The 22,660-nt window shown below is 64.0% G+C and overlaps 11 protein-coding genes across 11 annotated transcripts; 7 read left to right on the forward strand and 4 right to left on the reverse strand.

Annotated features, from left to right (window-relative positions):
* Positions 1-256: 256 nt before the first annotated feature.
* On the forward strand, positions 257-949 carry NIP7 (ribosome biosynthesis protein nip7; the record flags this gene model as incomplete). The annotated part of the gene is made up of 3 exons (XM_069350555.1): positions 257-299; positions 401-488; positions 535-949. The coding sequence occupies 3 exons, from the start codon at positions 257-259 to the stop codon at positions 947-949; spliced, it is 546 nt and encodes a 181-aa protein (XP_069210941.1).
* Positions 950-1,310: 361 nt separating this feature from the next.
* Positions 1,311-1,988, reverse strand: BNA1 (3-hydroxyanthranilic acid dioxygenase; the record flags this gene model as incomplete). Its single annotated transcript, XM_069350556.1, has 3 exons — positions 1,311-1,492; positions 1,641-1,835; positions 1,919-1,988. 3 exons carry the CDS (start codon positions 1,986-1,988, stop codon positions 1,311-1,313), a joined length of 447 nt encoding a protein of 148 aa, XP_069210942.1.
* Positions 1,989-2,151: 163 nt separating this feature from the next.
* ALG13 (N-acetylglucosaminyldiphosphodolichol N-acetylglucosaminyltransferase catalytic subunit alg13) lies at positions 2,152-2,759 on the forward strand (the record flags this gene model as incomplete). Its single annotated transcript, XM_069350557.1, has 3 exons — positions 2,152-2,428; positions 2,465-2,609; positions 2,645-2,759. The coding sequence occupies 3 exons, from the start codon at positions 2,152-2,154 to the stop codon at positions 2,757-2,759; spliced, it is 537 nt and encodes a 178-aa protein (XP_069210943.1).
* A 7-nt stretch (positions 2,760-2,766) lies between these two features.
* On the reverse strand, positions 2,767-3,461 carry Q8F55_001945 (uncharacterized protein; the record flags this gene model as incomplete). The annotated part of the gene is made up of 3 exons (XM_069350558.1): positions 2,767-2,938; positions 3,006-3,168; positions 3,202-3,461. 3 exons carry the CDS (start codon positions 3,459-3,461, stop codon positions 2,798-2,800), a joined length of 564 nt encoding a protein of 187 aa, XP_069210944.1. The 3' UTR covers positions 2,767-2,797.
* A 707-nt stretch (positions 3,462-4,168) lies between these two features.
* Positions 4,169-6,443, forward strand: MPP10_2 (U3 snoRNP protein; the record flags this gene model as incomplete). Its single annotated transcript, XM_069350559.1, has 5 exons — positions 4,169-4,325; positions 4,367-5,200; positions 5,237-5,452; positions 5,498-5,736; positions 5,775-6,443. The coding sequence occupies 5 exons, from the start codon at positions 4,169-4,171 to the stop codon at positions 6,441-6,443; spliced, it is 2,115 nt and encodes a 704-aa protein (XP_069210945.1).
* A 1,067-nt stretch (positions 6,444-7,510) lies between these two features.
* RET3_1 (Golgi-to-ER vesicle coat component) lies at positions 7,511-9,272 on the forward strand (the record flags this gene model as incomplete). Its single annotated transcript, XM_069350560.1, has 4 exons — positions 7,511-8,105; positions 8,164-8,520; positions 8,568-8,595; positions 8,651-9,272. 4 exons carry the CDS (start codon positions 7,511-7,513, stop codon positions 9,270-9,272), a joined length of 1,602 nt encoding a protein of 533 aa, XP_069210946.1.
* A 307-nt stretch (positions 9,273-9,579) lies between these two features.
* On the forward strand, positions 9,580-10,628 carry RET3_2 (Golgi-to-ER vesicle coat component; the record flags this gene model as incomplete). Its single annotated transcript, XM_069350561.1, has 5 exons — positions 9,580-9,582; positions 9,621-9,846; positions 10,017-10,245; positions 10,410-10,513; positions 10,582-10,628. 5 exons carry the CDS (start codon positions 9,580-9,582, stop codon positions 10,626-10,628), a joined length of 609 nt encoding a protein of 202 aa, XP_069210947.1.
* Positions 10,629-10,914: 286 nt separating this feature from the next.
* On the reverse strand, positions 10,915-13,189 carry Q8F55_001949 (uncharacterized protein; the record flags this gene model as incomplete). The annotated part of the gene is made up of 3 exons (XM_069350562.1): positions 10,915-12,761; positions 12,799-12,979; positions 13,034-13,189. 3 exons carry the CDS (start codon positions 13,187-13,189, stop codon positions 10,915-10,917), a joined length of 2,184 nt encoding a protein of 727 aa, XP_069210948.1.
* A 1,215-nt stretch (positions 13,190-14,404) lies between these two features.
* Q8F55_001950 (uncharacterized protein) lies at positions 14,405-15,415 on the forward strand (the record flags this gene model as incomplete). Its single annotated transcript, XM_069350563.1, has 3 exons — positions 14,405-14,494; positions 14,832-15,068; positions 15,281-15,415. The coding sequence occupies 3 exons, from the start codon at positions 14,405-14,407 to the stop codon at positions 15,413-15,415; spliced, it is 462 nt and encodes a 153-aa protein (XP_069210949.1).
* An 875-nt stretch (positions 15,416-16,290) lies between these two features.
* Positions 16,291-19,147, forward strand: SEC27 (Coatomer subunit beta'; the record flags this gene model as incomplete). Its single annotated transcript, XM_069350564.1, has 4 exons — positions 16,291-16,293; positions 16,341-16,361; positions 16,414-16,493; positions 16,555-19,147. The coding sequence occupies 4 exons, from the start codon at positions 16,291-16,293 to the stop codon at positions 19,145-19,147; spliced, it is 2,697 nt and encodes an 898-aa protein (XP_069210950.1).
* A 275-nt stretch (positions 19,148-19,422) lies between these two features.
* Q8F55_001952 (uncharacterized protein) lies at positions 19,423-22,108 on the reverse strand (the record flags this gene model as incomplete). Its single annotated transcript, XM_069350565.1, has 4 exons — positions 19,423-19,514; positions 19,562-21,389; positions 21,432-21,728; positions 21,764-22,108. The coding sequence occupies 4 exons, from the start codon at positions 22,106-22,108 to the stop codon at positions 19,423-19,425; spliced, it is 2,562 nt and encodes an 853-aa protein (XP_069210951.1).
* Between the last annotated feature and the right edge of the window lie 552 nt (positions 22,109-22,660).

Consider the following 22,660-nt stretch of genomic DNA (forward strand, 5'->3'; position numbering starts at 1 on the left):
GAGGTCGAGTTGAGCTGGTGGGTCGTTGGGGTCGATGACCGCAGTGAGTGAGCATCCACACTTCGTCACCGGTGCTGGCTCGCTCGCGCGTCCCCAGCGCCACGTGGGGATATATCTTAGACCATTTATTCCTCATTTATCCCAGGCACGTGAGACCGGCTAGAGATTTCAGAAGTTGTGACAGACCTGGTCATGTCGCCGATGAGCTTGAACGAGCTGCTGCAACAACAACCACACCCACAACGACCAGCACATCATGAGGCCATTGACCGAGGAAGAGACCAAGGCCGTGTTTGAGAGTGAGTCGGCGCGCGGGGTGCGAGCGGCCGGCGCCAGCTGTCGGCAGCGCTGCTCGTCCACCTGCCTCCACCCCACCTTCCTCCACCGCTAACCCAGCCAGAGCTCACAAACTACATCGGCAAGAACCTTGTCCACCTCGTCGACCGCGATGAGGACGACCAGTACTGCTTCCGCCTGCACAAGGACCGGTGTGTACAGTTGACAGACCCCCCGCGACCCAGCTGACCCCCACAGCGTCTACTACCTCCCTCTGCCGATGCTCCACCTCGCGACCTCAGTAGCCCGCCCCAACCTCATCTCGCTCGGCACCTGCCTCGGCCGCTTCTCCAAGTCGGGCAAGTTCAAGCTCGGCGTGACGTGCCTCGACTGGCTGGCAAAGTACGCAAAGTACAAGGTGTGGATCAAGCCGGCCGGCGAGCTGCCGTTCCTGTACGGCAACCACGTCGCCAAGGCGCACCTGGGCCGCATCACAGAGGACACGCCAGAGCACCAGGGCGTCGTCGTGTTCAACATGGCCGACATGCCCCTCGGCTTTGGCGTGACGGCCCGCTCGACCATCCAGACGCGCGACCTCGACCCGGCGGGTATCGTCGTCTTCCACCAGGCGGACGTCGGAGAGTACTTGCGAGACGAGGATACGATGTTCTAGATTTTGGTCACCTGGTCATGTTGTTCCTGTATGCATTTAGGTAGAGTGTGTGGGGTGGGGGCAGTGAAGACGTCCGCTGCACCGGGGTGAGTGCCAGACGGCTCGCCGGGGACAGCTTGTCGGTCCGGCTGGCTAGTCACTGGTGTGCTCTCGCTTCTCAGGTGTCAGAGGTCGCTGCCAGTGGTCAGTCGATGCCAGTCGTCCGTGTCAGTCGTTGGTAGGCAGTGTCAGTCAGTGCCAGTCGCAGTCCGCCGCCAGTCTCCAGTCCACGACCACCTCGCATAATATACAGCACCCTCTATCTCTCTAGCCCACCCTCAACCCTCACGCCATCCCCGCTTACCCGCTTACTTCGGCGGCCTTACTTCGGCGGCGCAGTCTCGCCGCACTCGGGGCACACGCGCCACGCCTCGTCCTCCATCCACTTGTTGATGACGGGCTTGAGCTGCGTGTCGAGATCCGAGCAGTAGAACTGGACCTGGCGGATCTGGACGAGCGCGTCGCCGTGCGCCGCCTTGTTGGGGCAGTACCAGCGCATCGTGTCTGGCGTGAGCACGACTCTGGCGCAGCACTTACCCAGCGCGTCGCCGGGGCGCACCATCTCCATCACGACGCCGATCGTGTCGGCGACGCGGCGGGGCGAGTGCGGCACGTTGGCTAGAGTCAGCGCGTCCACAGCAGCCCCACGCACCAGGGAGCAGGAAGAAGTCGCCCTCGTTGATGACGATATCCTTGATCACCCCCTCGTCGACGACCTTGAGCACCATGCTCCCCTTGTACTGGTAGAACCACTCCTCGGTGCCGTTGATGTGGAAGTCGACGCGCGTGTTGGGCCCGCCGACAATCATGACGATAAAGTTGTCGCCCTTGTACATGCACTTGTTGCCTGGGGTGTGAGCGAGCCGCCGCGGCGCTAGCCGGCGGAGGTCGAGCGAGGAGAGCGGCGCGGCCAGCGGGCCGCGCACTCACCGACAGGCGGCTTGAGCAGCGCGGCATTCTCCTCGAGCCACTTGGGAAAGTTGAGCGGCGGGGGGAGCATTGTGGGGGGTTGAGAGTGACTGAGCAATCGAGAGGTGCGCGGCTTCGGGATTTGGTCGAGTCGGCCACAGCGCAGCCTCGGGTGTTGTCAGCACCGATCGCGCCGAACCGCCTCCACCGCGGCTGACTCGTTCCCATCGTCATCGTCATCCGCCCACCACACCATGCGCTCGCTCCTAGTCACAGTGGGGAGCACGCGCTTCCAGGCGCTCACCGACGCCGTGCTCGCCCCCGCTGCGCTCGACGCGCTCGCCGCCGCCGGCGTCACCCAGCTTACCGTGCAGCTCGGGAGCGGCTCCCTCCCCCCACACGTCACCGCCAGCGCCGACGGGGGCGAGTGGGCGCACGGCACGCTGAGGGTCACGACGCTGCGCTACACGGCCGACGGGGCGCACATGGCGCGCCTGCTCGCCGCCGCCGACGCCGTCGTCTCGCACGCCGGTGGGTAGCGCGGCCGAGGAGGAGCTGACCACACAGGCGCGGGCACAATCCTCCAGGTGCTCCGCCTCCAGCCGCCCACGCCGCTGCTCGTCGTGCCCAACGCCCAGCTGATGGACAACCACCAGCAGGAGCTCGCTGACGCGCTCCGGGCGGGCGACTACCTCGAGGTCGCGGGGGTCGAGTGGGTTGCATCGCACGGCTACAACTGACATACAGCGACCTCATCGGCGGGCTGCAGCGCCTGCTCGGGCGCCCGGCCGCCGCGCCGTTCCCCGCCTTCGAGCCCGCGCGCTTCCGCTCCATCCTCGACGAGACGGCGGGGTTTGCGTAGGCGCCGAGGCCGCGGCGGGGTGTGCCTAGCGCGCCCCGCTATGCCGCTGCCTCGGCTGCCGCCGCCCCGCCCGCCGCACCCTTGCCCCCGACGTCCGAGTGCCCGAGCCCCATGTCGGGCTGCACGACGTTGCGGATGCGCTGCTTGAGCACCTTGAGCTCGGGGAAGCCTCCCTCGGTCTGTACATTAGCCCTGCCTGTAGCCATGCACCCGTAGCCATGCACCCGTAGCCATGCACCCGCCCACCTTGCGGTCCCAGACCAGCTGGAAGCCCGCGCCCGTGTCGATCCAGACGCGGAACTGGCCGCCCGTCTCGGGCGTGTTGAGCGGCTGCAGCGTGATGGCCCCGATGAGCGGGGGAGGGAAGGTGAGGAACAGCTCGGTCTGGGTCCAGCTGGCTCGGGGCGACCTGGGCGTCAGCCGCGCCAGCTGGCACACTCACCAGCGACACCGGTCGCAGTACGCGATGAGGACGTGCGGCGTGCGCAGCGCGGGCGGCGCGATGCCCGCTGCGTCCGCGGCGGGTGGCGGCGCGACGCACTGCACCGGCCGCGCTGGGCCGGCGCTGGCAGGCGGCGGGGGGATGCTCACGCCCGGCGGGAGCACGGGCTCGGCATTGGGCGGGCGTGGGCCCGTCGGCGTGGGCCCGGGGAAGGCTGGCTCGGGGGGCGGGCAGGCGCCCGTCTCGCACGGGTCTGGCATTGTGGCTGAGAGGTGGTGAGTGTCGAGTGGAGCTTGGGGGTGGAAATTGAGGAGGCTGATGGCGAGCGGGTCTTGGCCGACCGGCTTGCTGACTGACGTCAATGGCCTGCAAAAAGAGTGCAGTGGCCTGCAAAAGGAATTTCTCCGCCAGGGAGTCGAACCCTGCTCTACCGCGATTGAAACTCTCTAATGAGAGGCGGTTATACTAACCGATATACTAGCGAAGAGATGTTTGTGTAATCGACATGGTCGTATATGAGGCCGTCAGCCAGGTTGTTGGCCGAAGGGTGGTCAGTCGCGACCAAAGCTCGCGTCAAACACCAACATGCACTCCGATCAAGCATGCCATGACTCTCTGCGTCCGCTCGCGTCTTCGAACCCTATCCTAGGTAGAGAAGAGGGGGGAAACTGCAGCCTTGTGCTGGTGTCATGGGTTCAGACCCAAGTCTCGGACCCAGCTGGACCCAGGGGAGTACAATCGTGATTATACCCCACCAGGTCGTCAACACTTTCTAATACCTGGCCTTTACACTCGCCAATGCTAATGCACGATGCATTTTTCTAATCGCTTGGGTTGTAATGAATCAGACGTCCTCAATATGGTTCCGCCGCCGCCGCCCTGAGACGACGACCAGGACCTCCTGCCAGTTCAAAATTCCAAAGACACCTCCACTCCGTTCATCTCGACAACAATACTGCACCGCGCCATGCCGACAGACACGCAGGCCTCCCCCGGGCCCATTCCGGACAGCCTGGACAAGCTCGAGAAGCTCCTCGAGAGCAACGAGCACCTCCTCGCCGCGGGCGGGGACAGCAAGCTCGCTGCCTCGGCGCTCGCGGCAACCAAGGGCATCTTCGACCTGGGTGAGTTGAGCGCTCAGCACGAAACACAACTCACACCACAGCGCTGTCGCTCGAGACCAACTCGCACCCGCACCTGCACCCGTTCCTCGTGTCGATCCTGCAGCCGCCGTCCATCTCGCTGCGCTCAAAGGCGGGCGTGGAGGAGGAGGCCGACGCGCCGGCCGACCCGGCCGAGCTCCTGCCCTACACGCCGCTGTCGGTGCTCACGACCGACGGGATGGACCACGAGCAGGTGTGGGCCCAGCTCGAGCTGCGTGCCGACGGTATCTGCAAGATTGCCAAGGAGGTCGGCTCGGGCGACCAGGAGGACGAGGACGCCGAGGACGACGACGAGAGCGAGATCGAGGACGACGACAGCCAGGAGGAGATGAGCGTCGAGGAGTGGAACCGTATGATGGCCGAGGAGGGGTACGAGGAGGGCGAGAGTGCCAGCGAGGATGAGGGCTCGGAGGACGACGACGACGAGGAGCTCGGCTCCGATGCGTCTCTCGACTTTGAGGACGACGAGGGTGTGAGCCTTGGCGAGGATGAGGAGGGCGAAGAGGGCGAGGAGGACGAGGAAGACGAGGAGGATGACGAGGAGGACGAGGACGAGGAAGACGAGGACGGCGCCGCCGACTCCGACGCCAACCCCGACGTCGACATGGACGGCTCCGACGACGACGCCGTTGCCGCTGGTCCCTCCAAGCCACGGAAGAAGGCCAAGCACTCCACCCTCGACGACGAGTTCTTCTCCATCGACGACTTCAACCGCTGGACCGAGGAGCAGGAGGCAACGCACGTCACGGGTGGTCACCTGGGCGGTGACGACGACGAGGAGGCCGAGCTCGACGACATTGGCGGCATGTTCCTCGAGGAGGGCGACGAGGATGCACGTGGGTTGAGCGCGGTTTGGGCACCACTGACGCCAGCTCTCATGTACTCCGACTTCTTTGAGCCACCACAACGGTCAGAGCCGGCGCCTTCAAAGGGCAAGAGCAGGAACAAGAAGGGCAAGTCGGCCCGCTTTGCCGACGAGGAGGAGGAACAGGAGGAGGAGGAGGACGTAGACGAGACGCGTGAGACCATGAGCCGCGTCAAGAGCGACCTGTTCGAGGACAGCGATGACGAGGAGGAGAGCGAGCAGAGTGAGTCAACTGGTCGCAGCGTTTGTGCACAGCTGACCCCCCCAGACCTCTCAACACACGAGCGAAGGCAACGCGAGCTGGCAGCGCAGATTGCCGAGCTGGAGCAGGAGGCCATTGGCCCCAAGGACTGGACGCTGCTGGGTGAGGCCACTAGCCGCGCACGACCAGAAAACTCGCTGCTCGAGGAGCACCTCGACTTTGAGCAGGTGCAAAAGGTCGTGCCGGTCATCACCGAGGACACTGTTGCCACGCTCGAGGAGCTTATCAAGAAGCGCATCTTGGATGTGGGTGCAGAGTCTGGTTCGCAGGTGCTGACGATCAGAACAACTTTGACTCTCCTGTTCGCGTCCGCGCATTCGAGCCCACAGCCTTCCTCCCCTCTCGCTTCTTCGACCTGCAGGACACCAAGTCTACAAAGTCTCTCGCCGAGATCTACGAGGACGAGTACCAGGCCACGGCCGCCGGTGGCAAGGCTGCCGACCCGCGCGACGAAAAGCTGCGCAAGGAGCACGAGGAGATTGACCGGCTGTGGAACGAAGTGTGCTACAAGCTCGACGCGCTGTCGTCGCTCAACTTTGTGCCCAAGGCCCCCAAGGCGCAGATCACGACCATCGATAACATTGCCACGACGAGCCTCGAGACTGCCCTGCCGGCCAGCCAGGCGGCGACGACGATGCTTGCACCCCAGGAGCTGTTTGGCGGCCCCAAGGCGTCCGAGCTCACTGCGCGTAGCGAGCAGACGCCCGAGGAGGCGCACGCCGCGCGCGCCAAGGCTCGCCGCGCAAAGAAGGCGCAGACTGCGCGCCTGAGCGCCACTGCCGGCCTGTACGGCAAGAAGCGCCAGAGCGTGCGCGAGCAAAAGGACGAGGCGATGAAGAGCCTCGTCAAGTCGGGCAAGGGTGTGACGGTCGTTGGCAAGGGCGAGCAGGAGGAGGCCAAGCGCAAACGCCGCGAGGAGAACACGACCGACTCGAAGCGTCTCAAGCTGTAGCGGGTGCATGCATGTGGTGGTACTGGGAGATCTAGGGGAGGGACTGGCGCGGACACCGATGCAGGCAGCGGCCGCAGAGTGGACCGCGCCGTGCGCCGCAGGTGCCGCCGTCCAGAGGCGCCGCGGCGTTGGCTGCTCCGAAGCCCGTTCCGATCCAGTTCCGACTCAGCGAGGCAGTTCTATTCGCGTCGAGGCGAGCTGGATGCAGCGCGCAGTGCAACAGTCTCACTTGTTTGTGTCTGGTCGGCGTCGGGGCCGGCGCCGGCTAGGCCGCAGAGGCACAATCAAGACGCCGGGCACGCCGCGCGTCATTGGAGCCTGCGTGGTGGGCTAGCCGTGTTTGTGTGGGGCAAAGTGCAGTGGGGCCAACAGACTCAAAGCCACTACTGATGTTTATTGTGCTCTCGATTGTTTGGTGGGGTTGGTTGGTTGGGTGGATGACATCAGCGGCATCGACGGCCGCGGCGTGGGGCCTCGACCGTGAGTGATCAGGCGGCGACTGTGCGGCGGTCACGAGGACTGACTCTGGATGCATGCGGCGGCGGCGTCGGGGTCGAGGTCGAGGTTGATGCGAGACGGTGCTTGGCGACGGCGCCCAAAATGGCAGCGGAGGGGCGGCGGGTGGGCTGCCGAGAGCAGCAGGAGCCCGCCTGACCCGTCTTGGCTCTGGGTGGCTCGTCTTCTTGTTGGTCGAGGCTGAGTCGCTTCCGATGAACGACGACGAGGGATGCAGTACATGGCATGGTGCTTCTCTCGACACCTACTTCTCCCCCTCCCCCGCTTGTAGCTAGCTCTTTCTTGTTGCATTCCCCCCATCCAAAAGACGGTAAACAATCAACAAGGTAGACTTTGCCACCCACCCCCAACCCTTATTAGCTCTCAAGGAACACGCACCCAGGGCACCAAAGTCGATTACTTCCCCGCGCGACCAGCCTCCGTTAAGCGAACGACGACGCGACCTTTTGACACCCACCCTGTGCATCTCACCTTCCCTCCATCTACAACAACACATCTCACTCTCCCTCTCTCATCTCCCATCGCCCTCCCCCTCCCTCCCTCCCCCCAACATGTCCTACTTCACCCTCTCATCAACAGAATACGACCTCCCACACCCCACACTCTCGCGCAACCAGCCCAGGTTCTACATTCCAGACCGATCAGCCTACTCTCCCGGCGGGTCAACAGCAGGCCACGCACCAGGGGAGACGTTGTCGATGCACTCGCGCCACCAGTCGGCGCGCACCACGTCGTCGCCGGCCCAGTCGGGCCGCAGCACGCCGTACCAAGGATCATTCTCGTCGTTAGCTGCACTCCGACACGCCTTGCACGCATACCACAACCACCACGCCGCGACCGCCGAGCCCCTCACGCCACCAAAGCAAATGTCGCATTTCCACCACCACCGGGCCCCCGCGGCATTGCCGTCGTCGTCGGCGGCGGCCGCAGCGCCCGGCGCATCGGGCGACTACAGCGAAGAGTCGTCCGAGTGGGCCATGGAGCCCTGGGTCGGCGCCGCCCACGAGCCGATGGAGGCCCTCATTGACATCCACCGGGTACTGTACCGCGGGTGCGAGGACCCGGCGGCCGAGGACTCGCCCGAGTGGTCCGAGCAGGGCAAGGAGGTCAGGCGGGTGGTCGAGCAGTGGTTTGAGGACGATTGCGGTGAGTGCTGGGGCCAGGGCCGTGGGGAAGGGAAAGAAGTCTGTGCTGATTCCCCCAGTGTACGACCACCCGCTTGTTCGGCTGTCCAACCGCCAGTCTGTGCTCACGCACTTTGCGCTGCTGCAGCTGTTGTCACGGGTATACCTGCCGTCTTTTACGCCGTCGTCGATTCTGCTTCACGCGAGGGGTCTGACGTCGCGGGTGCGCGGCGCGCTGCTGGGTTCCGACGAGGTGGCCACGACCGTGGCCACCGAGACCAAGCGGGACGTCGACCCACTCGACGAGTGGCTCGAGTCGAGCGGCCGTCCTAGTGTCGAAGGCGCCCTCGTCCAGCGTGACTCGCGCGGCAACGGATGGTGGAAGCTGTGGGATGTCTCCGCGGAATGCCGGGATATCGGTTGTATGGAGTGTTATGGTGAGTCGATGCGTCGGGGTGGCTAGTGCCGAGCTAACTGGTCGCAGAGGGCTACCATGTGGCGTTGATTGACCAGTATGTGGCAGCGAGCGTCACGGCGGCGACAACGGCGTGCACTAACCAACCGCAGCGTTGTCTCACTCACCCTCTTCCCCTCGATTGTTCGCAAGCCAACACAGTCCCTTACTCCGTCTGTCTCTGCAGAGTCGCTGTCCTCGATGGACCCTCCCCCACGTTCGTTCCTCAAGTCGCTCGGCGCGTCGATTGTGCGCGAGTTTGACTACCTTTTGCACTGGGACCTGCCTATCTCGACGATTGTCGAGTTCAACGAGGTTGGAAAGGCGACCCATGTGCGCGATGTCGTCGACGTGCGCGATGTCGTCGACACGTTTGTGCCGTTTGCCAAGCGCTTCAACTGGATTTCGCGGCGGATCACCGGCGTCGTGTCGTCGACCGTCGGGTCGGTGGTCATGACGTTGCTACCGGGCCACTCTGTCGTTGTCGGCGAGCCGATCCGCATCCTCGCTGCACCTGTGCCTAATCCCGGCGCCGAGCCAGTGGCCGGCGGCAAGGGAAAGGGCCGCGAGGTGACGGACGAGTTGCAGACGAGGTTGGGCTCTGCGCTGGGCCTCGACTCGTCGCCTGATTTCAATGGGTTTCTCGGCCGCCACGCGGCTGTGAACTCGCTGGGCCTGGAGGGTGTTGCCGGCGGCGGCGAGGCCAGCATGGCCCCGGATGTCGATGAGGAGTAGGGGCGTGGTGTGCATGATACCTCGTTATACCCGGTGGCTGCCCCTGCCCGTTGTTACTACTAGACGGCATACGCACAGCATACATGTTCGTGCGAGTTGTACAGTGAAGCTTGTATATGTATATTGTGAGGCGAGGAAAGGGGGTGGTGGGTGGGCGTGGTGGTGGACGCTGGTGCGTGCCTGGATGCCACGTTGAGAGGTGGAACCGAATGTGTCGTCGATTACCGCGCCGCGTCAACTGCAACTGGCAACTGCAGCTCGTCAACACTCAAGTGCACTCAATCCACCACCCACCGGCCCACACAAAATGGTAAGCACGCAGCCAGTCCCCGCTGACGCCGCGCGCAGGCCAACCTATCTTTGTACACCGTCACGGCGCTGCTCATCCTCGACGCGGACGGCAACCGCGTGCTGGCAAAGTACTACGCGCCGCCGCACGCCGAGGGCGCGGGGGCGGGGCTGGCGGCCGAGCTCGGCGTGGGCGCCGGCGGTCCGGGCCAGCCGGGCCTGCAGACGCTCAAGGAGCAGCGCGCGTTTGAGAAGGGGGTTTGGGAGAAGACGCGGCGGGGGGCTGGTGAGTCTGAGCGAGCGCGCAGCGCGAGCGAGGCTGTGGTGTCTGCTGGCCTGTACTGACGCCGTCCTTCCCCCTCACCGGATCCACGACGACTCGCCCCGTGTGCTGTCCCGCGCCGCCACGCAATGTGTCATCCCGCGCCGCCCCGCAATGTGTGGTCCCAAAAACAGGCGACATCCACCCCCTCCCGCCCCACCTCGTCCTCTCCCGCGCCAGCACCGACCTGCACTTCCACATTGTCGGCCCGCTGGGCACGAGCAACGAGCTCATGCTGCAGGGCGCGCTGACGGCCTTCCACGATGCCGTGAGCCTGCTCCTGCGCGGGCAGATTGAGAAGAGGAACGTGTTGGAGAGCCTTGATCTGGTGCTCCTGGCTGCGGATGAGACGATTGACGATGGGTGAGTGCGAGCGAGCGCGCGAGCGCCGCAGGCGCGAGGGCGCGGGCGAGTGGCTTGTCGTCTGTTGCCTTGGCTTTGGCGAGGCGACGGCGATGGCACAAGGCCACAGCGGCGGCTACGCCCCCGGTGCCAGCGCTGCGCGCTGACACCTGCTGACCCCACAGCATCATCCTCGAGACCGACGCCGCGGCCATTGCCTCGCGCGTGTCCCGCCCCAAACCCGACACGACCGACATTGTCATCAACGAGCAGACGCTGCTCAATGCGTGTAAGTGCTGTCGACGGCCGCAGGCCGGCGGCGAGGCCACCTCGCTCACACTCCGCTCACACCCCCAGACTCGACGTTCAAGGAGCGCGTCACGCAGCGCATCGGCCAGCTCTAGGCCGCCAGATAGTTGTGATAAGATGGACAGATACTGCTGCGGGTGGGGGTGGGGCGGCGCTTGTGACGGGTGCACGATGGTACTGACGGCCTGCTACGCTGACTGATGAGCTGCGTGCCTGCATCCGGACTGCCTGGCCATGGCCGACTGCCTGCTGTCTCTTCCCCGCGCCAACACATTGCTCCCTCCCTCCCTCACACACACGCCTCGCACCTCGCTCCGCTCGGCGGCGCCGCGTCTCAACCCATGCATGCCTGTACAATCCCCGCCTCAACCCAGCCCCCACCTAGTAGCTGCGGCCGAACAGAGCCCATCGCTTCGCCTTCTTGTCACACTGGATGCACTTCTGGTTCTCTCCATCCGGGAAGTCGCCAAAGCGCTTCTGGTCAAACGGAAGGCAGAGTGACTTGGCTCCGGCAGACGGCGCCTTCGAGTCCTCGGCCTGGCCGGCCATCGACTCGGCCTTGGACCTGTCCTTGATGTCGTCCTCGCACTGCGGGTCCTCGCACCAGGGGATGACAAGCGCAGACTTGGCGTTGAGGTTGGGCACAACGTCCTCCCACTTGAGCGTGTGGCGCAGCGACGCGTTGTACTTCTCGAGCGCGCGGTTGTACAGCGCAGCCTGCATGTCGTCGAGTGACTTGCGCACAACGTTGACAATGTCGTTGAGCGGGTACGACTCCTTGTGGCCGTCGTAACGGCGCACAGCGAGCGTGGTGCCGGCGGCAATGTCGCGGGGGCCGAGCTCGAGGCGAAGGGGAGTGCCGCGCAGCTCGTGGTCGTTGAACTTCCAGCCAGGGGTGTAGCCGTCGCGCAGGTCGGCAACGGCACGGATGCCACCGGCCTTGAGCTCCTGCTCGAGCTTGGTGCACGCCTCGTAGATGGCGTCGTTCTTGCCCTCGCCCTTGGTGAGGCCGACGGGGACAATGGCAACCTGCTGGAGAGCAACCTTGGGCGGGAACACGAGACCCTGGTCGTCACCGTGGGTCATGACCATGACACCAATGGTACGCGTAGACAGACCCCACGAGTTCTGGTACACGTTGATCTTGGTGTCCTTGCCAGCCTCACGGTCGGCAGCCGTAGCCTTGGGGTCCTCGACGTAAATGTCGAACATCTTGGAGAAGTTCTGGCCAAGGTGGTGCGAGGTACCGCCCTGGATACCACGGCCAGTCGTGGGGATGAAGCCCTCAACAGTGGTCGTGTAGTCGGCACCGGCAAACTTCTCGTTCTCCGACTTGATACCGGGGATAACGGGAACGGCGAGGATCTCCTCGTAGACGCGGCGGTACAGGTCGAGAATGTCGCGCACCTCCTTGTCGGCCTCCTGCTTCTCGAGGAAAGCAGTGTGGCCCTCCTGCCAGAGGAACTCACGCGTACGCAGGAACGGCTGGGGGTTCTTGAACTCCCAACGGACGACCGAGTTCCACTGGTTGAGCTTCAAGGGAAGGTCACGGTGCGACTTGATCCACTTGGCGTAGTAGGGGTACATGACAGTCTCGGACGTTGGGCGGATGGCAATGTGCTCCTCGAGGTCGGAGCTGCCAGCCTTGGTGACCCAGGCGACCTCGGGGGCAAAGCCCTCGATGTGGTCCTTCTCGCGCTCAAGACGGGCACGCGAGACGAACATGGGGAAGTAGCAGTCGTTGACGCCGAGCTTCTTGATCTCGTCGTCAAACCAGTTCTGGATCGTCTGCCAGATGGTGTACGAGGTGGGGCGGAGAATGTAGCAGCCCGAGATGTCGTAGTAGTCGATCATCTGGCCCTTGATCAGGACGTCGGTGTACCATCCCGGGAAGTCCTCGTCCTTCTTGTACTGGATAGCCATCTCGTACAGGTCGTCGTCCTTCTTGGCGACGGCGGCAGCAGCCTTGGGCGCGTCCTTCTGGGCAGGGGCAGCCTTGGGGGCGGGGGCAGGAGCGCTGGCCTTGAGCTCGACAAAGTCAACGACGCGGACAGCCTCGGGCGACGAGATCGACTCGAGGTAGGCCTTGACCTCGGTTCCCTTGAGGACGACGGTGGTGGCCGACGACGTCAGGTGGAGGGCAAAGTCCTCGGACGACGAGGCGATGGCGGCGTCGAGGAGGAGGAAGAGGGTGGCGGGGACGGGAGCGGGGAGGGCAAGAGACGACACTGGTGGGTCAGCGTTGTAGGCAGACGAGGTACCCACCGTCGTCCTTTGAGGCAGCAGACGGGATGACCTGCTTGATCAGGTCCTCGTTGGCGAGACGGAGCTCCTTGAGCTTGAGGAGGTTGCCGATGAGGCCCGACGACGTCTCGGTCTCCTCCTTTGCGACGACGAGCACAGGGGTGGGCTCGGCCGTCTTGGCCGTCTTGGGCTTGAAGAGGAGCTGTGCGTCGCGTCAATAAACGCGGCGGCAGATGGCGGCACGCGGCACACGCACAGTCTTTGTGATAGCGACGCCAGTCTTGCCGAGCTTGTCGAGCTCGGCGCGCCAATCGGCACCGCCCTTGACGGCGGCGTGCTCAATGACCTTTGGCGCCGAGATGTTGAGGGCGCCGAAGCGCGCAATCACGTCCGAGTCGGTAACGGCGGCCATGGTTGGGAAAGGGATGGGAACCTTTTTGGGAGTGGGTGCGGACGCGTAGAGACGAGTGTGGTGGGTGGCGACGATGCGGGCCTGGTGCTGGGGTCTCGGTCTAGCTGCTCTTAATAAAACCGCGAGTGGGCGGAGGAGCATGCAGTTAGAAGGTGGAGAGGGGGGCAGTTGCAGCGACGACAATGAGGACGAAACGAGTGCGAGTCGGTTCAAACCACGAGCCAGCAGCCAGCCGCGCGCGAGGCACGCCGCCAGACCACTCGCGGTAACGCGGGGAGGAGGCAAAATGACACGTAATAGTTTGTCCGATCAGGCACGGGCGTGTGGTGTAGTGGGCGTGGCAGCGCTGTGTGATGTACAACGGGCCAACGGCCCAGTAGATGGGCAGACGACTCGTTGATAATGCATGAATGGCGAGACAACAATGGAGCCATCACTAGTGCAACGTCGCCATCAACCGAGTCGCATTGTCATCTACTTCGAGTCGATAAGAGCCGTAGATCATGTTAGTCACTGCCCCTTCCGAGGATTGCCGGTGAGCCGAGATGAAGAACGTGGGGAAGGATTCGCACGGCAGTTGGAGGCTCTTGGACATGTCTGTGGGCCACAGCTCGGATCTTGCCACCGACGTCGCGGCAGTGACGAGTCGGGTTGTGCAAGGCTCACATCTCGAGGTAGACTGAGCCGTGTTGTATTGCCGGCTGATGGTTTTGGACGCAAGGCGTCTGGACGTTGATCCGCGCTGTAGTTGTTGGCCTATCTTCTTGACGGTCCGAGTGATGAGATGTCAGCGGCCTCGTGGTGGTGTGGCAGAGCTCGACGCCGTCAGCGTCGATGAAGACACGATGCATGCGCTCTCTGCACAATGCCAAGGCTTACCCCCAGTTGCCACTTGTCATTCTCCTGTCGTTCAATACGTCATACGTTGTAAGGCCAAATTTCACTCGCGGTACTTTCGGTGTTAAAATCAAGTCCGATGCACCACTCGTCACGTGACCCTGCTCGTATGGTGCAGCTCGACGAGCTCCTGGCTCCTGGCTGGGCCAGCCAGCCGCCGTACCCACGCACGCACCCTGCGTACGCTGTGCGACCGCCTGCCCAGCCCGCCAGCCTGCCAGCCCACCCACCCTGCCGCTCGCCCGCTCGCTCGCCGTTGACTTCTTGGTCGTCACCAGCACCGACTGCTCTCAGCAACCCTCAACAACTAGATCAAAAATGTCTGCCGACCTCCAGTGGCTCCTCGTCCGCAAGTGGAACTCGTTCCAGCGCAAGGCCGTCAACGGCCCCGTCTTCTCGGCTGAGAAGGTGAGGAAGAAGCGGGAAATTGGGTGGAATGTCTACGCCGAGGCCTCAAGTCGACGTCGGACCGCCAATCTTCAAGACGACTGCGATGGGAGGAGCGGAGGGAATGGCGTGGACGGGGAGAGATTGCGTCGGGAGGGGCTAGGCTGGAGGAGCGCGGAGCTGTGCGCAGAGCTGGCCGAGGGATGGAGGCGAGACGGCTGGTCCGACATGAGGCCATGGACGGGCCGACCGACAAAGGCGACTCCGACGCGTCCGACAACATCGCCCACGACACCGGCTCGGCGTAGACACTCCCAACCCAAGCACCACCCAGACCCACACCACTAACACTTCGCAGGGCAACCTTGTCAACCTCCACTCGGGCAAGTACTCGGGCCTTGCCAACAACAAGGTCATCGACATCTCGGCCACCCCCGAGGGCGCCATCAAGATCACCAAGATCAAGGCCGACGGCCGCAAGGTCGCCTCGACCCGCACCTCGACCACCCTCCGTCGCTCGACTGGCCCCCGCCGCGCCAACAAGATCGCCGCCGTTGAGACCGCCTCGAAGGGCTTCCGTGCCGACCTCCGCCCCGTGAGTGTTGGCCCTCCCCACACCCCCGCAGCCGCTCTAGAACTCCCCGGACTATCCTTATGAAGGGCCGAGCGTATTAGGCTTGCCAGAGCAACTTCGGGCATGGGGACCCATCGTGTCCCGCCGAGCTGTCACGGCTCGGCGGGCGGTCCCTCCCTCGACACATGATGCCCCACGTTTTGTGCGGCTGAGCTCTGCTGACACGACCTCAGGCCGCCGTCGCCCGCGCCTCGGCCCTTGCCCGCGCTGCCCGCCGCTCGGTCAACCCCCCCAAGGACTTCGCGCCCAAGACCCGCGGCGCCAAGAAGGCCGTCGCCGCTGAGGAGAACGCCATCGAGGTCGACTAAGCGCATTTAGTTGAGACGACGGTGTTGTACGAGAGGCATTGGATGCTGGAACAGGTGCGCTGCCCGGCCTGTCCGCGTCTGGGAGGACGTTTTTGGTAGTTGAGATGTTTCATGCCACATCCTCCGCATTGAAGTGGCTTGGGCCGGGTGGTTGATCGCCAACACGTCGCGTGATGCGCGACGAGAGGGTCTGCTGGCGTGTTAGGGATCAGGCTGGCATTAGCGGCAAGCGTTCGGGCTCTCTGTCGTCCATGGCGGTGTAACTTCCGCCTCACAGACAAGGCAGGGAGGGTAGCATGACGTGTAGCTACCATCCCTCATGAGCGTGGCGATGGACCTCACAAGGCGCGTTCATCCTCAAGCCCTTCTTCTAGAACCTCGAGCTTTGGGCGTTGCCGCCGGTGAGGACGCCGACGCCGACGCCGAAAGCCTGACGTTCTAGAAGAAGGGCTTGGGGAGGAACGCGCTTTAATTGCATTGACTGCTCTCTTGACTGCTCATTGAGCAGGCTGGCATCGGAGACACAGACGCGACAGGCAAGTGCAGCCACGTGCGTGTGAGCCTGACAACTGAGTGAGTGTTCCTCCAGCGGCCAATGTCAGGGTCAGTCGCGCCTTCGCCGACCGCTGCCCTGCCACGCCTCACTTGGTGCTAACGTGGACGATGCCGTGCGTGCAGCGAGTGGGTGCGCCGCGCTCGCTGCCCGTGCTCGCTCTCAATCTCATCGACAACCCCCAACAACCACACACAACACCTCCCTCTCTCCCTCTCCCAACCCCCCGCGCCACCCTCGGCCACCTCAAAACACTGCGAGGGCGACCAGCTCACCACGGCATTCCTCGCTCCTCTGACCGCCGTCGAGAAATCTCCCAAAGATGGTGCGTCGAGCCGTTGCCCCGAGATACCTCCAACTAACACGCGCCAGCCGATGCTCCTCGACATCCAGGTGAATAGGACTGCGCTGCCACCGACCTCTGCTTCATACTGACCCCCCGCAGCGCAAGCTTCTCGCTAGGTCTGACAGGGTCAAGTCGGTAGACTTCCACCCGACAGAACCCCACGTCATCTGCGGTCTCTAGTACGTTGCATCGCGCCGGCGCGCTCTCGCTCCTCGCGCGGCCCCCACTAACCCCCCACAGCAATGGTCAGGTCAAGATCTGGAACTATGAGACGCAGACCGACATCAAGACGTTCGAAGTCACCGACGTGCCCGTCCGCTGCGTAAAGTACATTGCGCGCAAGAACTGGTTCGTCTCGGGCTCCGACGACTTCCAGCTCCGCGTCTACAACATCTCGACCGGCGAGAAGGTCACCTCGTTCGAGGCGCACCCCGACTACATCCGCTGTCTGACGGTCCACCCCACGCTCTCGCTCGTGCTCACCGGCTCGGATGACATGACGATCAAGTGCTGGGACTGGGACAAGGGATGGCGCTGTGTCCAGATCTTCGAGGGCCACACCCACTACATCATGGCGCTGGCGATCAACCCCAAGGACCCCCAGACGTTTGCCTCGGCCTGTCTCGACCACACGGTCAAGGTCTGGTCGCTCGGCAGCCCCGTCCCCAACTTTAGCCTCGAGGCCCACGAGAAGGGCGTCAACTATGTCGACTACTACCACGGCAGCGACAAGCCCTACATTGTCACGACTGGCGACGACCGCCTCGTCAAGATCTGGGACTACCACGCCAAGTCGTGTGTCCAGACCCTCGAGTCGCACACTGCCAACGTCTCGTTCGCCATCTTCCACCCTTCGCTCCCCGTTATCCTCTCGGGCTCCGAGGACGGCACCGTCAAGATCTGGCACTCGTCGACCTACCGCCTCGAGAACACGCTCAACTATGGCCTCGAGCGCGCGTGGTGTGTCGCCTACCGCAAGACTGGCAACGAGGTCGCTGTCGGTTTCGACGAGGGCGCCGTGGTCATCAAGCTCGGCCGCGACGAGCCTTCGGTCTCGATGGACTCGTCGGGCAAGATTGTCTACGCCCGCAACACCGAGATCCTGAGCGCCAACGTGTCCAACCTTGGGTCGGACGGCGAGGTTGTCGAGGACGGAGCGCGTGTCCACGTCCCGCTCCGTGAGCTCGGCACCACCGAGGTTTACCCCCAGAGCCTCCAGCACAGCCCCAACGGCCGTTTCGTCACCGTCTGCGGCGACGGCGAGTACATCATCTACACTGCCCTTGCCTGGCGCAACAAGGCGTTCGGCAGCGGTACCTCGTTTGCCTGGGCCGCCGACTCGAACACGTACGCCGTTCTCGAGGGCAAGTCCAAGCTCCGCGTCTACCGCAACTTCAAGGAGAGGCCTGGTCTCATCAAGTCGGTCGGCTCGTGGGCTATTGAGGGTATCCACGGTGGTACCCTCCTCGCCGCTCGCGGCTCGGGCTTCGTCATGTTTTGGGACTGGGAGACCGGAGCCGTTGTTCGCCGCATCGAGGTCGACGCTACCAACGTTTCGTGGTCGGGCAGCGGCGACCTTGTTGCCATCACCGCCGAGGACTCGTTCTACGTCCTCCGCTTTGACCGTGACGCCTACGCCGCTCGCCTCGACTCGGGCGAGATCATTGGAGACGAGGGCGTCGAGGAGGCCTTTGACATTGTCGCCGAAGTCTCGGAGCAGGTCAAGACGAGCCGCTGGGTTGGTGACTGCTTCATCTACACCAACTCGACCAACCGTCTCAACTACCTCATCGGCGACCAGACCAACGTCATCAACCACTTTGACCAGAACATCTACCTCCTCGGCTACATCCCCAGCCATAACCGCGTTTACGTTGTCGACAAGGAGCTCAACATTTACAGCTACGCCCTGTCGCTTACTGTTGTCGAGTACCAGACGGCCATTCTCCGTGGTGACCTTGAGGAGGCCGAGCGTATCCTCCCCAGCATCCCCAACGACCAGCGCAACCGCATCGCCCGCTTCCTCGAGGCCCAGGACCTCAAGGAGCTTGCCCTCAACATCTCGACCGATGCCGACCACAAGTTTGAGTTGGCAATCGGACTCAACGACCTCGAGGCGGCCCTTGACCTCGTCCGCGCGTCGCCCGAGGCTGGCTCCGAGCCCAAGTGGAAGATCATTGGCGACAAGGCCCTCGCTGCCTGGCAGCTCGACCTCGCCCAGGAGGCCTTTGAGAGGTCAAAGGACCTCCCTGCCCTGCTCCTCCTCTTCACCTCGCTGTCTGATCGTGCCGGCCTCGAGCGCCTAGCCAAGCTGGCCGAGGAGAAGGGTGCCAACAACATTGCGTTCGCCGCCTACCTCCAGCTCGGCGACAGCGCTGCCTGCGTCGACTTGCTCTCCAAGACCGACCGCCTCCCTGAGGCTGCATTGATGGCGCGCTCATACAAGCCTTCGGCCGCGGGCCCCGTTGTCAAGAAGTGGAAGGCCGAGCTCGAGAGCCAAGGACGGCCAAAGGTCGCGCAGACGATTGCCGACCCCGAGGAGGACCGCGAGCTGTTCGACGAGGTCGCTGCGTCGTCTGGCAAGCTGGACTCTGAAGGCTCGGGTGTGATTGTGGAGAAGGAGCGTGAGTCTGTTGACGGCCTGGTGGAGCAGGTCAAGGGTTTGGCTGTGGACGAGGAGCCCAAGGATGAGGCCGAGGCCACGCCGACTGCCGCCGAGGACGAGGCGATCGCTGTCGACGAGGGAGCTGAGCACGAGGGAGCAGAGACACCAGACGCGACGGCTGCGGCACCAACACCTGTGCCTGGCAAGAAGAAGGGCAAGAAGAAGTAGCCGCTTTGTAGTGCGGTCCTCATACGGCATGGATTCTTTGACGAATAGCAAGTTGGGGCGAGTCACAGTGGCCCATACTCATCAAGCTCGTCGTCGACCATATTCATCAAGCTCGTTATGTAGGCAACTAACTGCTGATAGATGGTGATCATGTAGCTGGATCTAATAACAAGGCGCCTTCTGATCCTCTTGACTAGACTGTCTTCTCTGCTGCTTCTCATGCTGACTATTTCGCTACTTACTTCACAATGCTGGGGGGAGAACTTGCTCACGCCTTAGACGGCCGAGGTCGACGACTCGTTGGCAGCGCGGAAGCGCATGCCGACGTAGACGAGGAGCGCCGCGACGGGGACGGCGACCACGAGAACTGGGGTGTCAGTTGACTCGGCGGAGGCCATTTGGAGAGCAACTTACGAGTCTTGAGCTTGCGCTGCTGGCGCTCGCGCGTGGCGGCGGCCCACGCGACAGCGGCGGGCGACGTGTGGTCGGGGGCCACGGTGCCGTAGTTGGCGAGGAGGTCCGACGCGGGGCCGTTATCGCCCTCATCGGCATCGCGGGGCTCGAAGAGCTCGTGCTCCTCGGGCGCGACCGCCGAGTGGCCCGAGCGGATGCTGCGCAGCGAGGGCACGCTGCGAATCGACGGGATCGACATGATGCTCTGCGCGGGCGACGTGGTGGCGTGCGCCGGGCGGATCGTGAGGTGGTCCTCGTCGTCGACGGGGGCCGCGGCTGTGGCCTGGGCAGCAGCGGCCTGCTCCTCGTACGCGGGGGGCGGGGTGACCTGGCGCGCCTGGACAAGGTTGTCCATCTCCTCAACGCGGTGGAGGGCAGGGGTGCCGGCCTTGGCGAGGACGTTCTTGTTAAGGTCGGCAATGTTGACGGGGAACGGAGCCGTGACGAGGTTTCCCGAGTCGATGGGCACCGCGGGCGTGTTCTGCGGGGCGACGAGGGTGGGGGGAGTCGGCGCCTCGGTGTCAATGGGGAGGGGGCCACGCGTGGTGTCCGCTGCGTCGTCGGCGGTCACGCCCTCGGTCTTGGTGGTCTGAGCATCGGTCTCGTTGTGCCCAGTCGTAGTCGCCTCAACCTCGGCAACCTCGGCGGCAGGACCGGTCGACGCAGCCGCAGCAGGGACAGCAACGGCCGCAGCGACCGACGCTGCCGCGGCAAGAGCCACAGCAGTGGCAGTGACACCATTCTCGATACCCTCGGCCGAGGCCTCACCAGCATCGTGCTTGCCGTCGAGGTCAACCTCGAGAAGAGAGCGCTTGTCCTGCTCGGGGGCAGGCGAGGCATCACCGCCGTTCTCGGCCACCGCCTCGTCGGCCTCACCGACCTCAACCGCAACCTCATCGCGGTCGAGGTTCGAGGCGGGTACGACAGGGGTGATCGGGACATGGGCGGAGGCAGGGCTGACACTCGTGCTCTCCTGGTACTCGGCAATCTCCGCCTCGATGGTCATGTTGTCCGGGGCCTCAGTCGAAGGCCAGTCGGCGACAGTGACGCGGCGACGGACAGTAGCGAGACCCGCAAACTCGTCAGGGGTGACCGGGGCGGCCGGGTTGACCTCGGCGACCTCGTCGTCGGCGGTGGCGGCGTGGGGGGCTTCGGCGTCGACGGTGACAGGCTCGGTCTGCTGCTCGTCGGCCGTGGCGGCGGTGATCTGGGGATCAGCCGGCTCGTCAGTCTCAGTGGCCTTGGGCTCGTCCGCCGACTCGACATCGTCCGAAGTCTCGGCCTCGGCAACCTTAATGTTACGGCGGTCGACGCCGAAGTCGTCGAGGTCACCGAACTTGGGGGCCGGCGCGCCGGCCTCACGAGCGGCGCGGATGCTGGCGAAGGCGTTCTTGATGTAAGCAGCCTCGGCCTTGGCGGCGACGCTACTCTCGGGCTCCTTCTGGTCCGCGTTCTCACGTGCGGCAAGGATGCGCTCCATGCGGACCGCCCACACCTCGGCCGAGACACCGACCTCGAGCTCGGCATCGATCTGGGCCGACGCCACGCCGGGGACGTAAGTCGTGCCTGCCGCGGCGGCGGTCGCAGCCGCCTCGTACTCGGCGAATTCCTTGTGGTGGCGGAGGATGTTTCTGGGAATGGGGCCCAGCAGCCCGCGGTGGAGCGGCTCGAGATCATCCTGGTCCTTGAAGTCGAGGTGCGCGTCGTCCGTGCCCTCGCCAGGAGCCTCGGTGTGCTCCTCAGCCACGGTGGCGTCCGTGCCATCGGCCGTGGTCGTGGTAGTCACGCCCTGCGCGTGTCAGTCTAGGCACGTGAAGCAGCCTCCACTCACAATCTCGAGGGGGTTGAGCTCAGAGAAGCGGCGCGAAGGCTCCTCGTCAGCGTGCTCGCCGTCGTCGGCGTGCTCCGCGTCGGTGTCGTGCTTGTCCTTCTTGTCGTCGTGGTCGGGCGGCGCCTCGCCGTCGGCCTTTGAACCCTCGGTGTGCTTCGCGGCAACGACGAACGACGGGCCGGTGGGCGAGGAGTCGTCATGCGCAGTGTCGACAAGGCTCTCGTCGCCGAGGGCAATGACCTTGGCGGGAGAGTGGGCGTGCGTCTCGACGACGGGGACGAGAGGCTCGGGGTTAGTCTGGGCGTGAGCAGCCTGCACGCGCACACACTCACGCTAGTCGTAGGCTGGGCCTCGTGAGCGTCGGTGTGGGTCTTGGAAAGGTCGAGCATGCTGTCGATTGAGGGAAGGGGGGTGTCGGAAAGAGAGAGGATGGGCAACGACAAAGTGTGCGCCTGCGCCGCGGGTTCAAGTACTCTGGCGACGGGGGGCGGGGGTTGAGTGAAAGGAGGAGGGACGGCCGGGAGTGGCTTGTCGAGCGAGTGGTGCTTGGGCGCAGCGACGGCCGTCCTGAGCGAGAGCGAGTGTGTGTCGGCCGGTGCGAGGGCGTGAGGGCCGTAGTGTGCGTCGGCGTCGGGCTTGCGCTTGTACTGCTGGTAGATTGGGGTGGCTGCGGCCATTGGTGCTTGGGCGCGTGCGTGCGTGTGCTGGATGTGGATAGTCGAGTGGTGTATGTCTATTCCAATGTGTGGATGGAGGGAGAGAGGAAGATGGGAAGACGAGAGGGGATTATAAGGCGATTGAGTGGCGCGAGTGGCGTGCGTCTTGTCGTCAGACTGGCAGAGTGCACCGCTGCACTGCAGTCTGACGATGGATGGGTAGAGATGGGCGCGCCGGGGGCGAAGTCGAGGGCGACAGGGCGACGGCGGCTCGGACAGGCTGCAGTGAGAGTGACAGTGACAGTGCTGGGTGGCCAAGAAGAAGACGGACGACGCGGCGAGAAGACTGGCAGAGTGCGAGCGTGTGTACGGGCGCGCCATCGTCATGCATCGCGATCAGCGCCACGCCACGCCCAGCCCAGCCCTCACATATCCGGGACCCCACCGCCAATCAATGCACATGCACAAACCCGATACCGGTGACACGAAACTTGTGTGATGCATATTGTCTGATGCTAGAGTGAATGGGGAGGTGTTCAATGCAAACAGTGACTCGTTGTCCAATGCAGATGA

Source organism: Vanrija albida, assembly GCF_041260175.1.
Source record: "Vanrija albida strain AlHP1 chromosome Unknown contig_2, whole genome shotgun sequence".
Taxonomy (NCBI): domain Eukaryota; kingdom Fungi; phylum Basidiomycota; class Tremellomycetes; order Trichosporonales; family Trichosporonaceae; genus Vanrija; species Vanrija albida.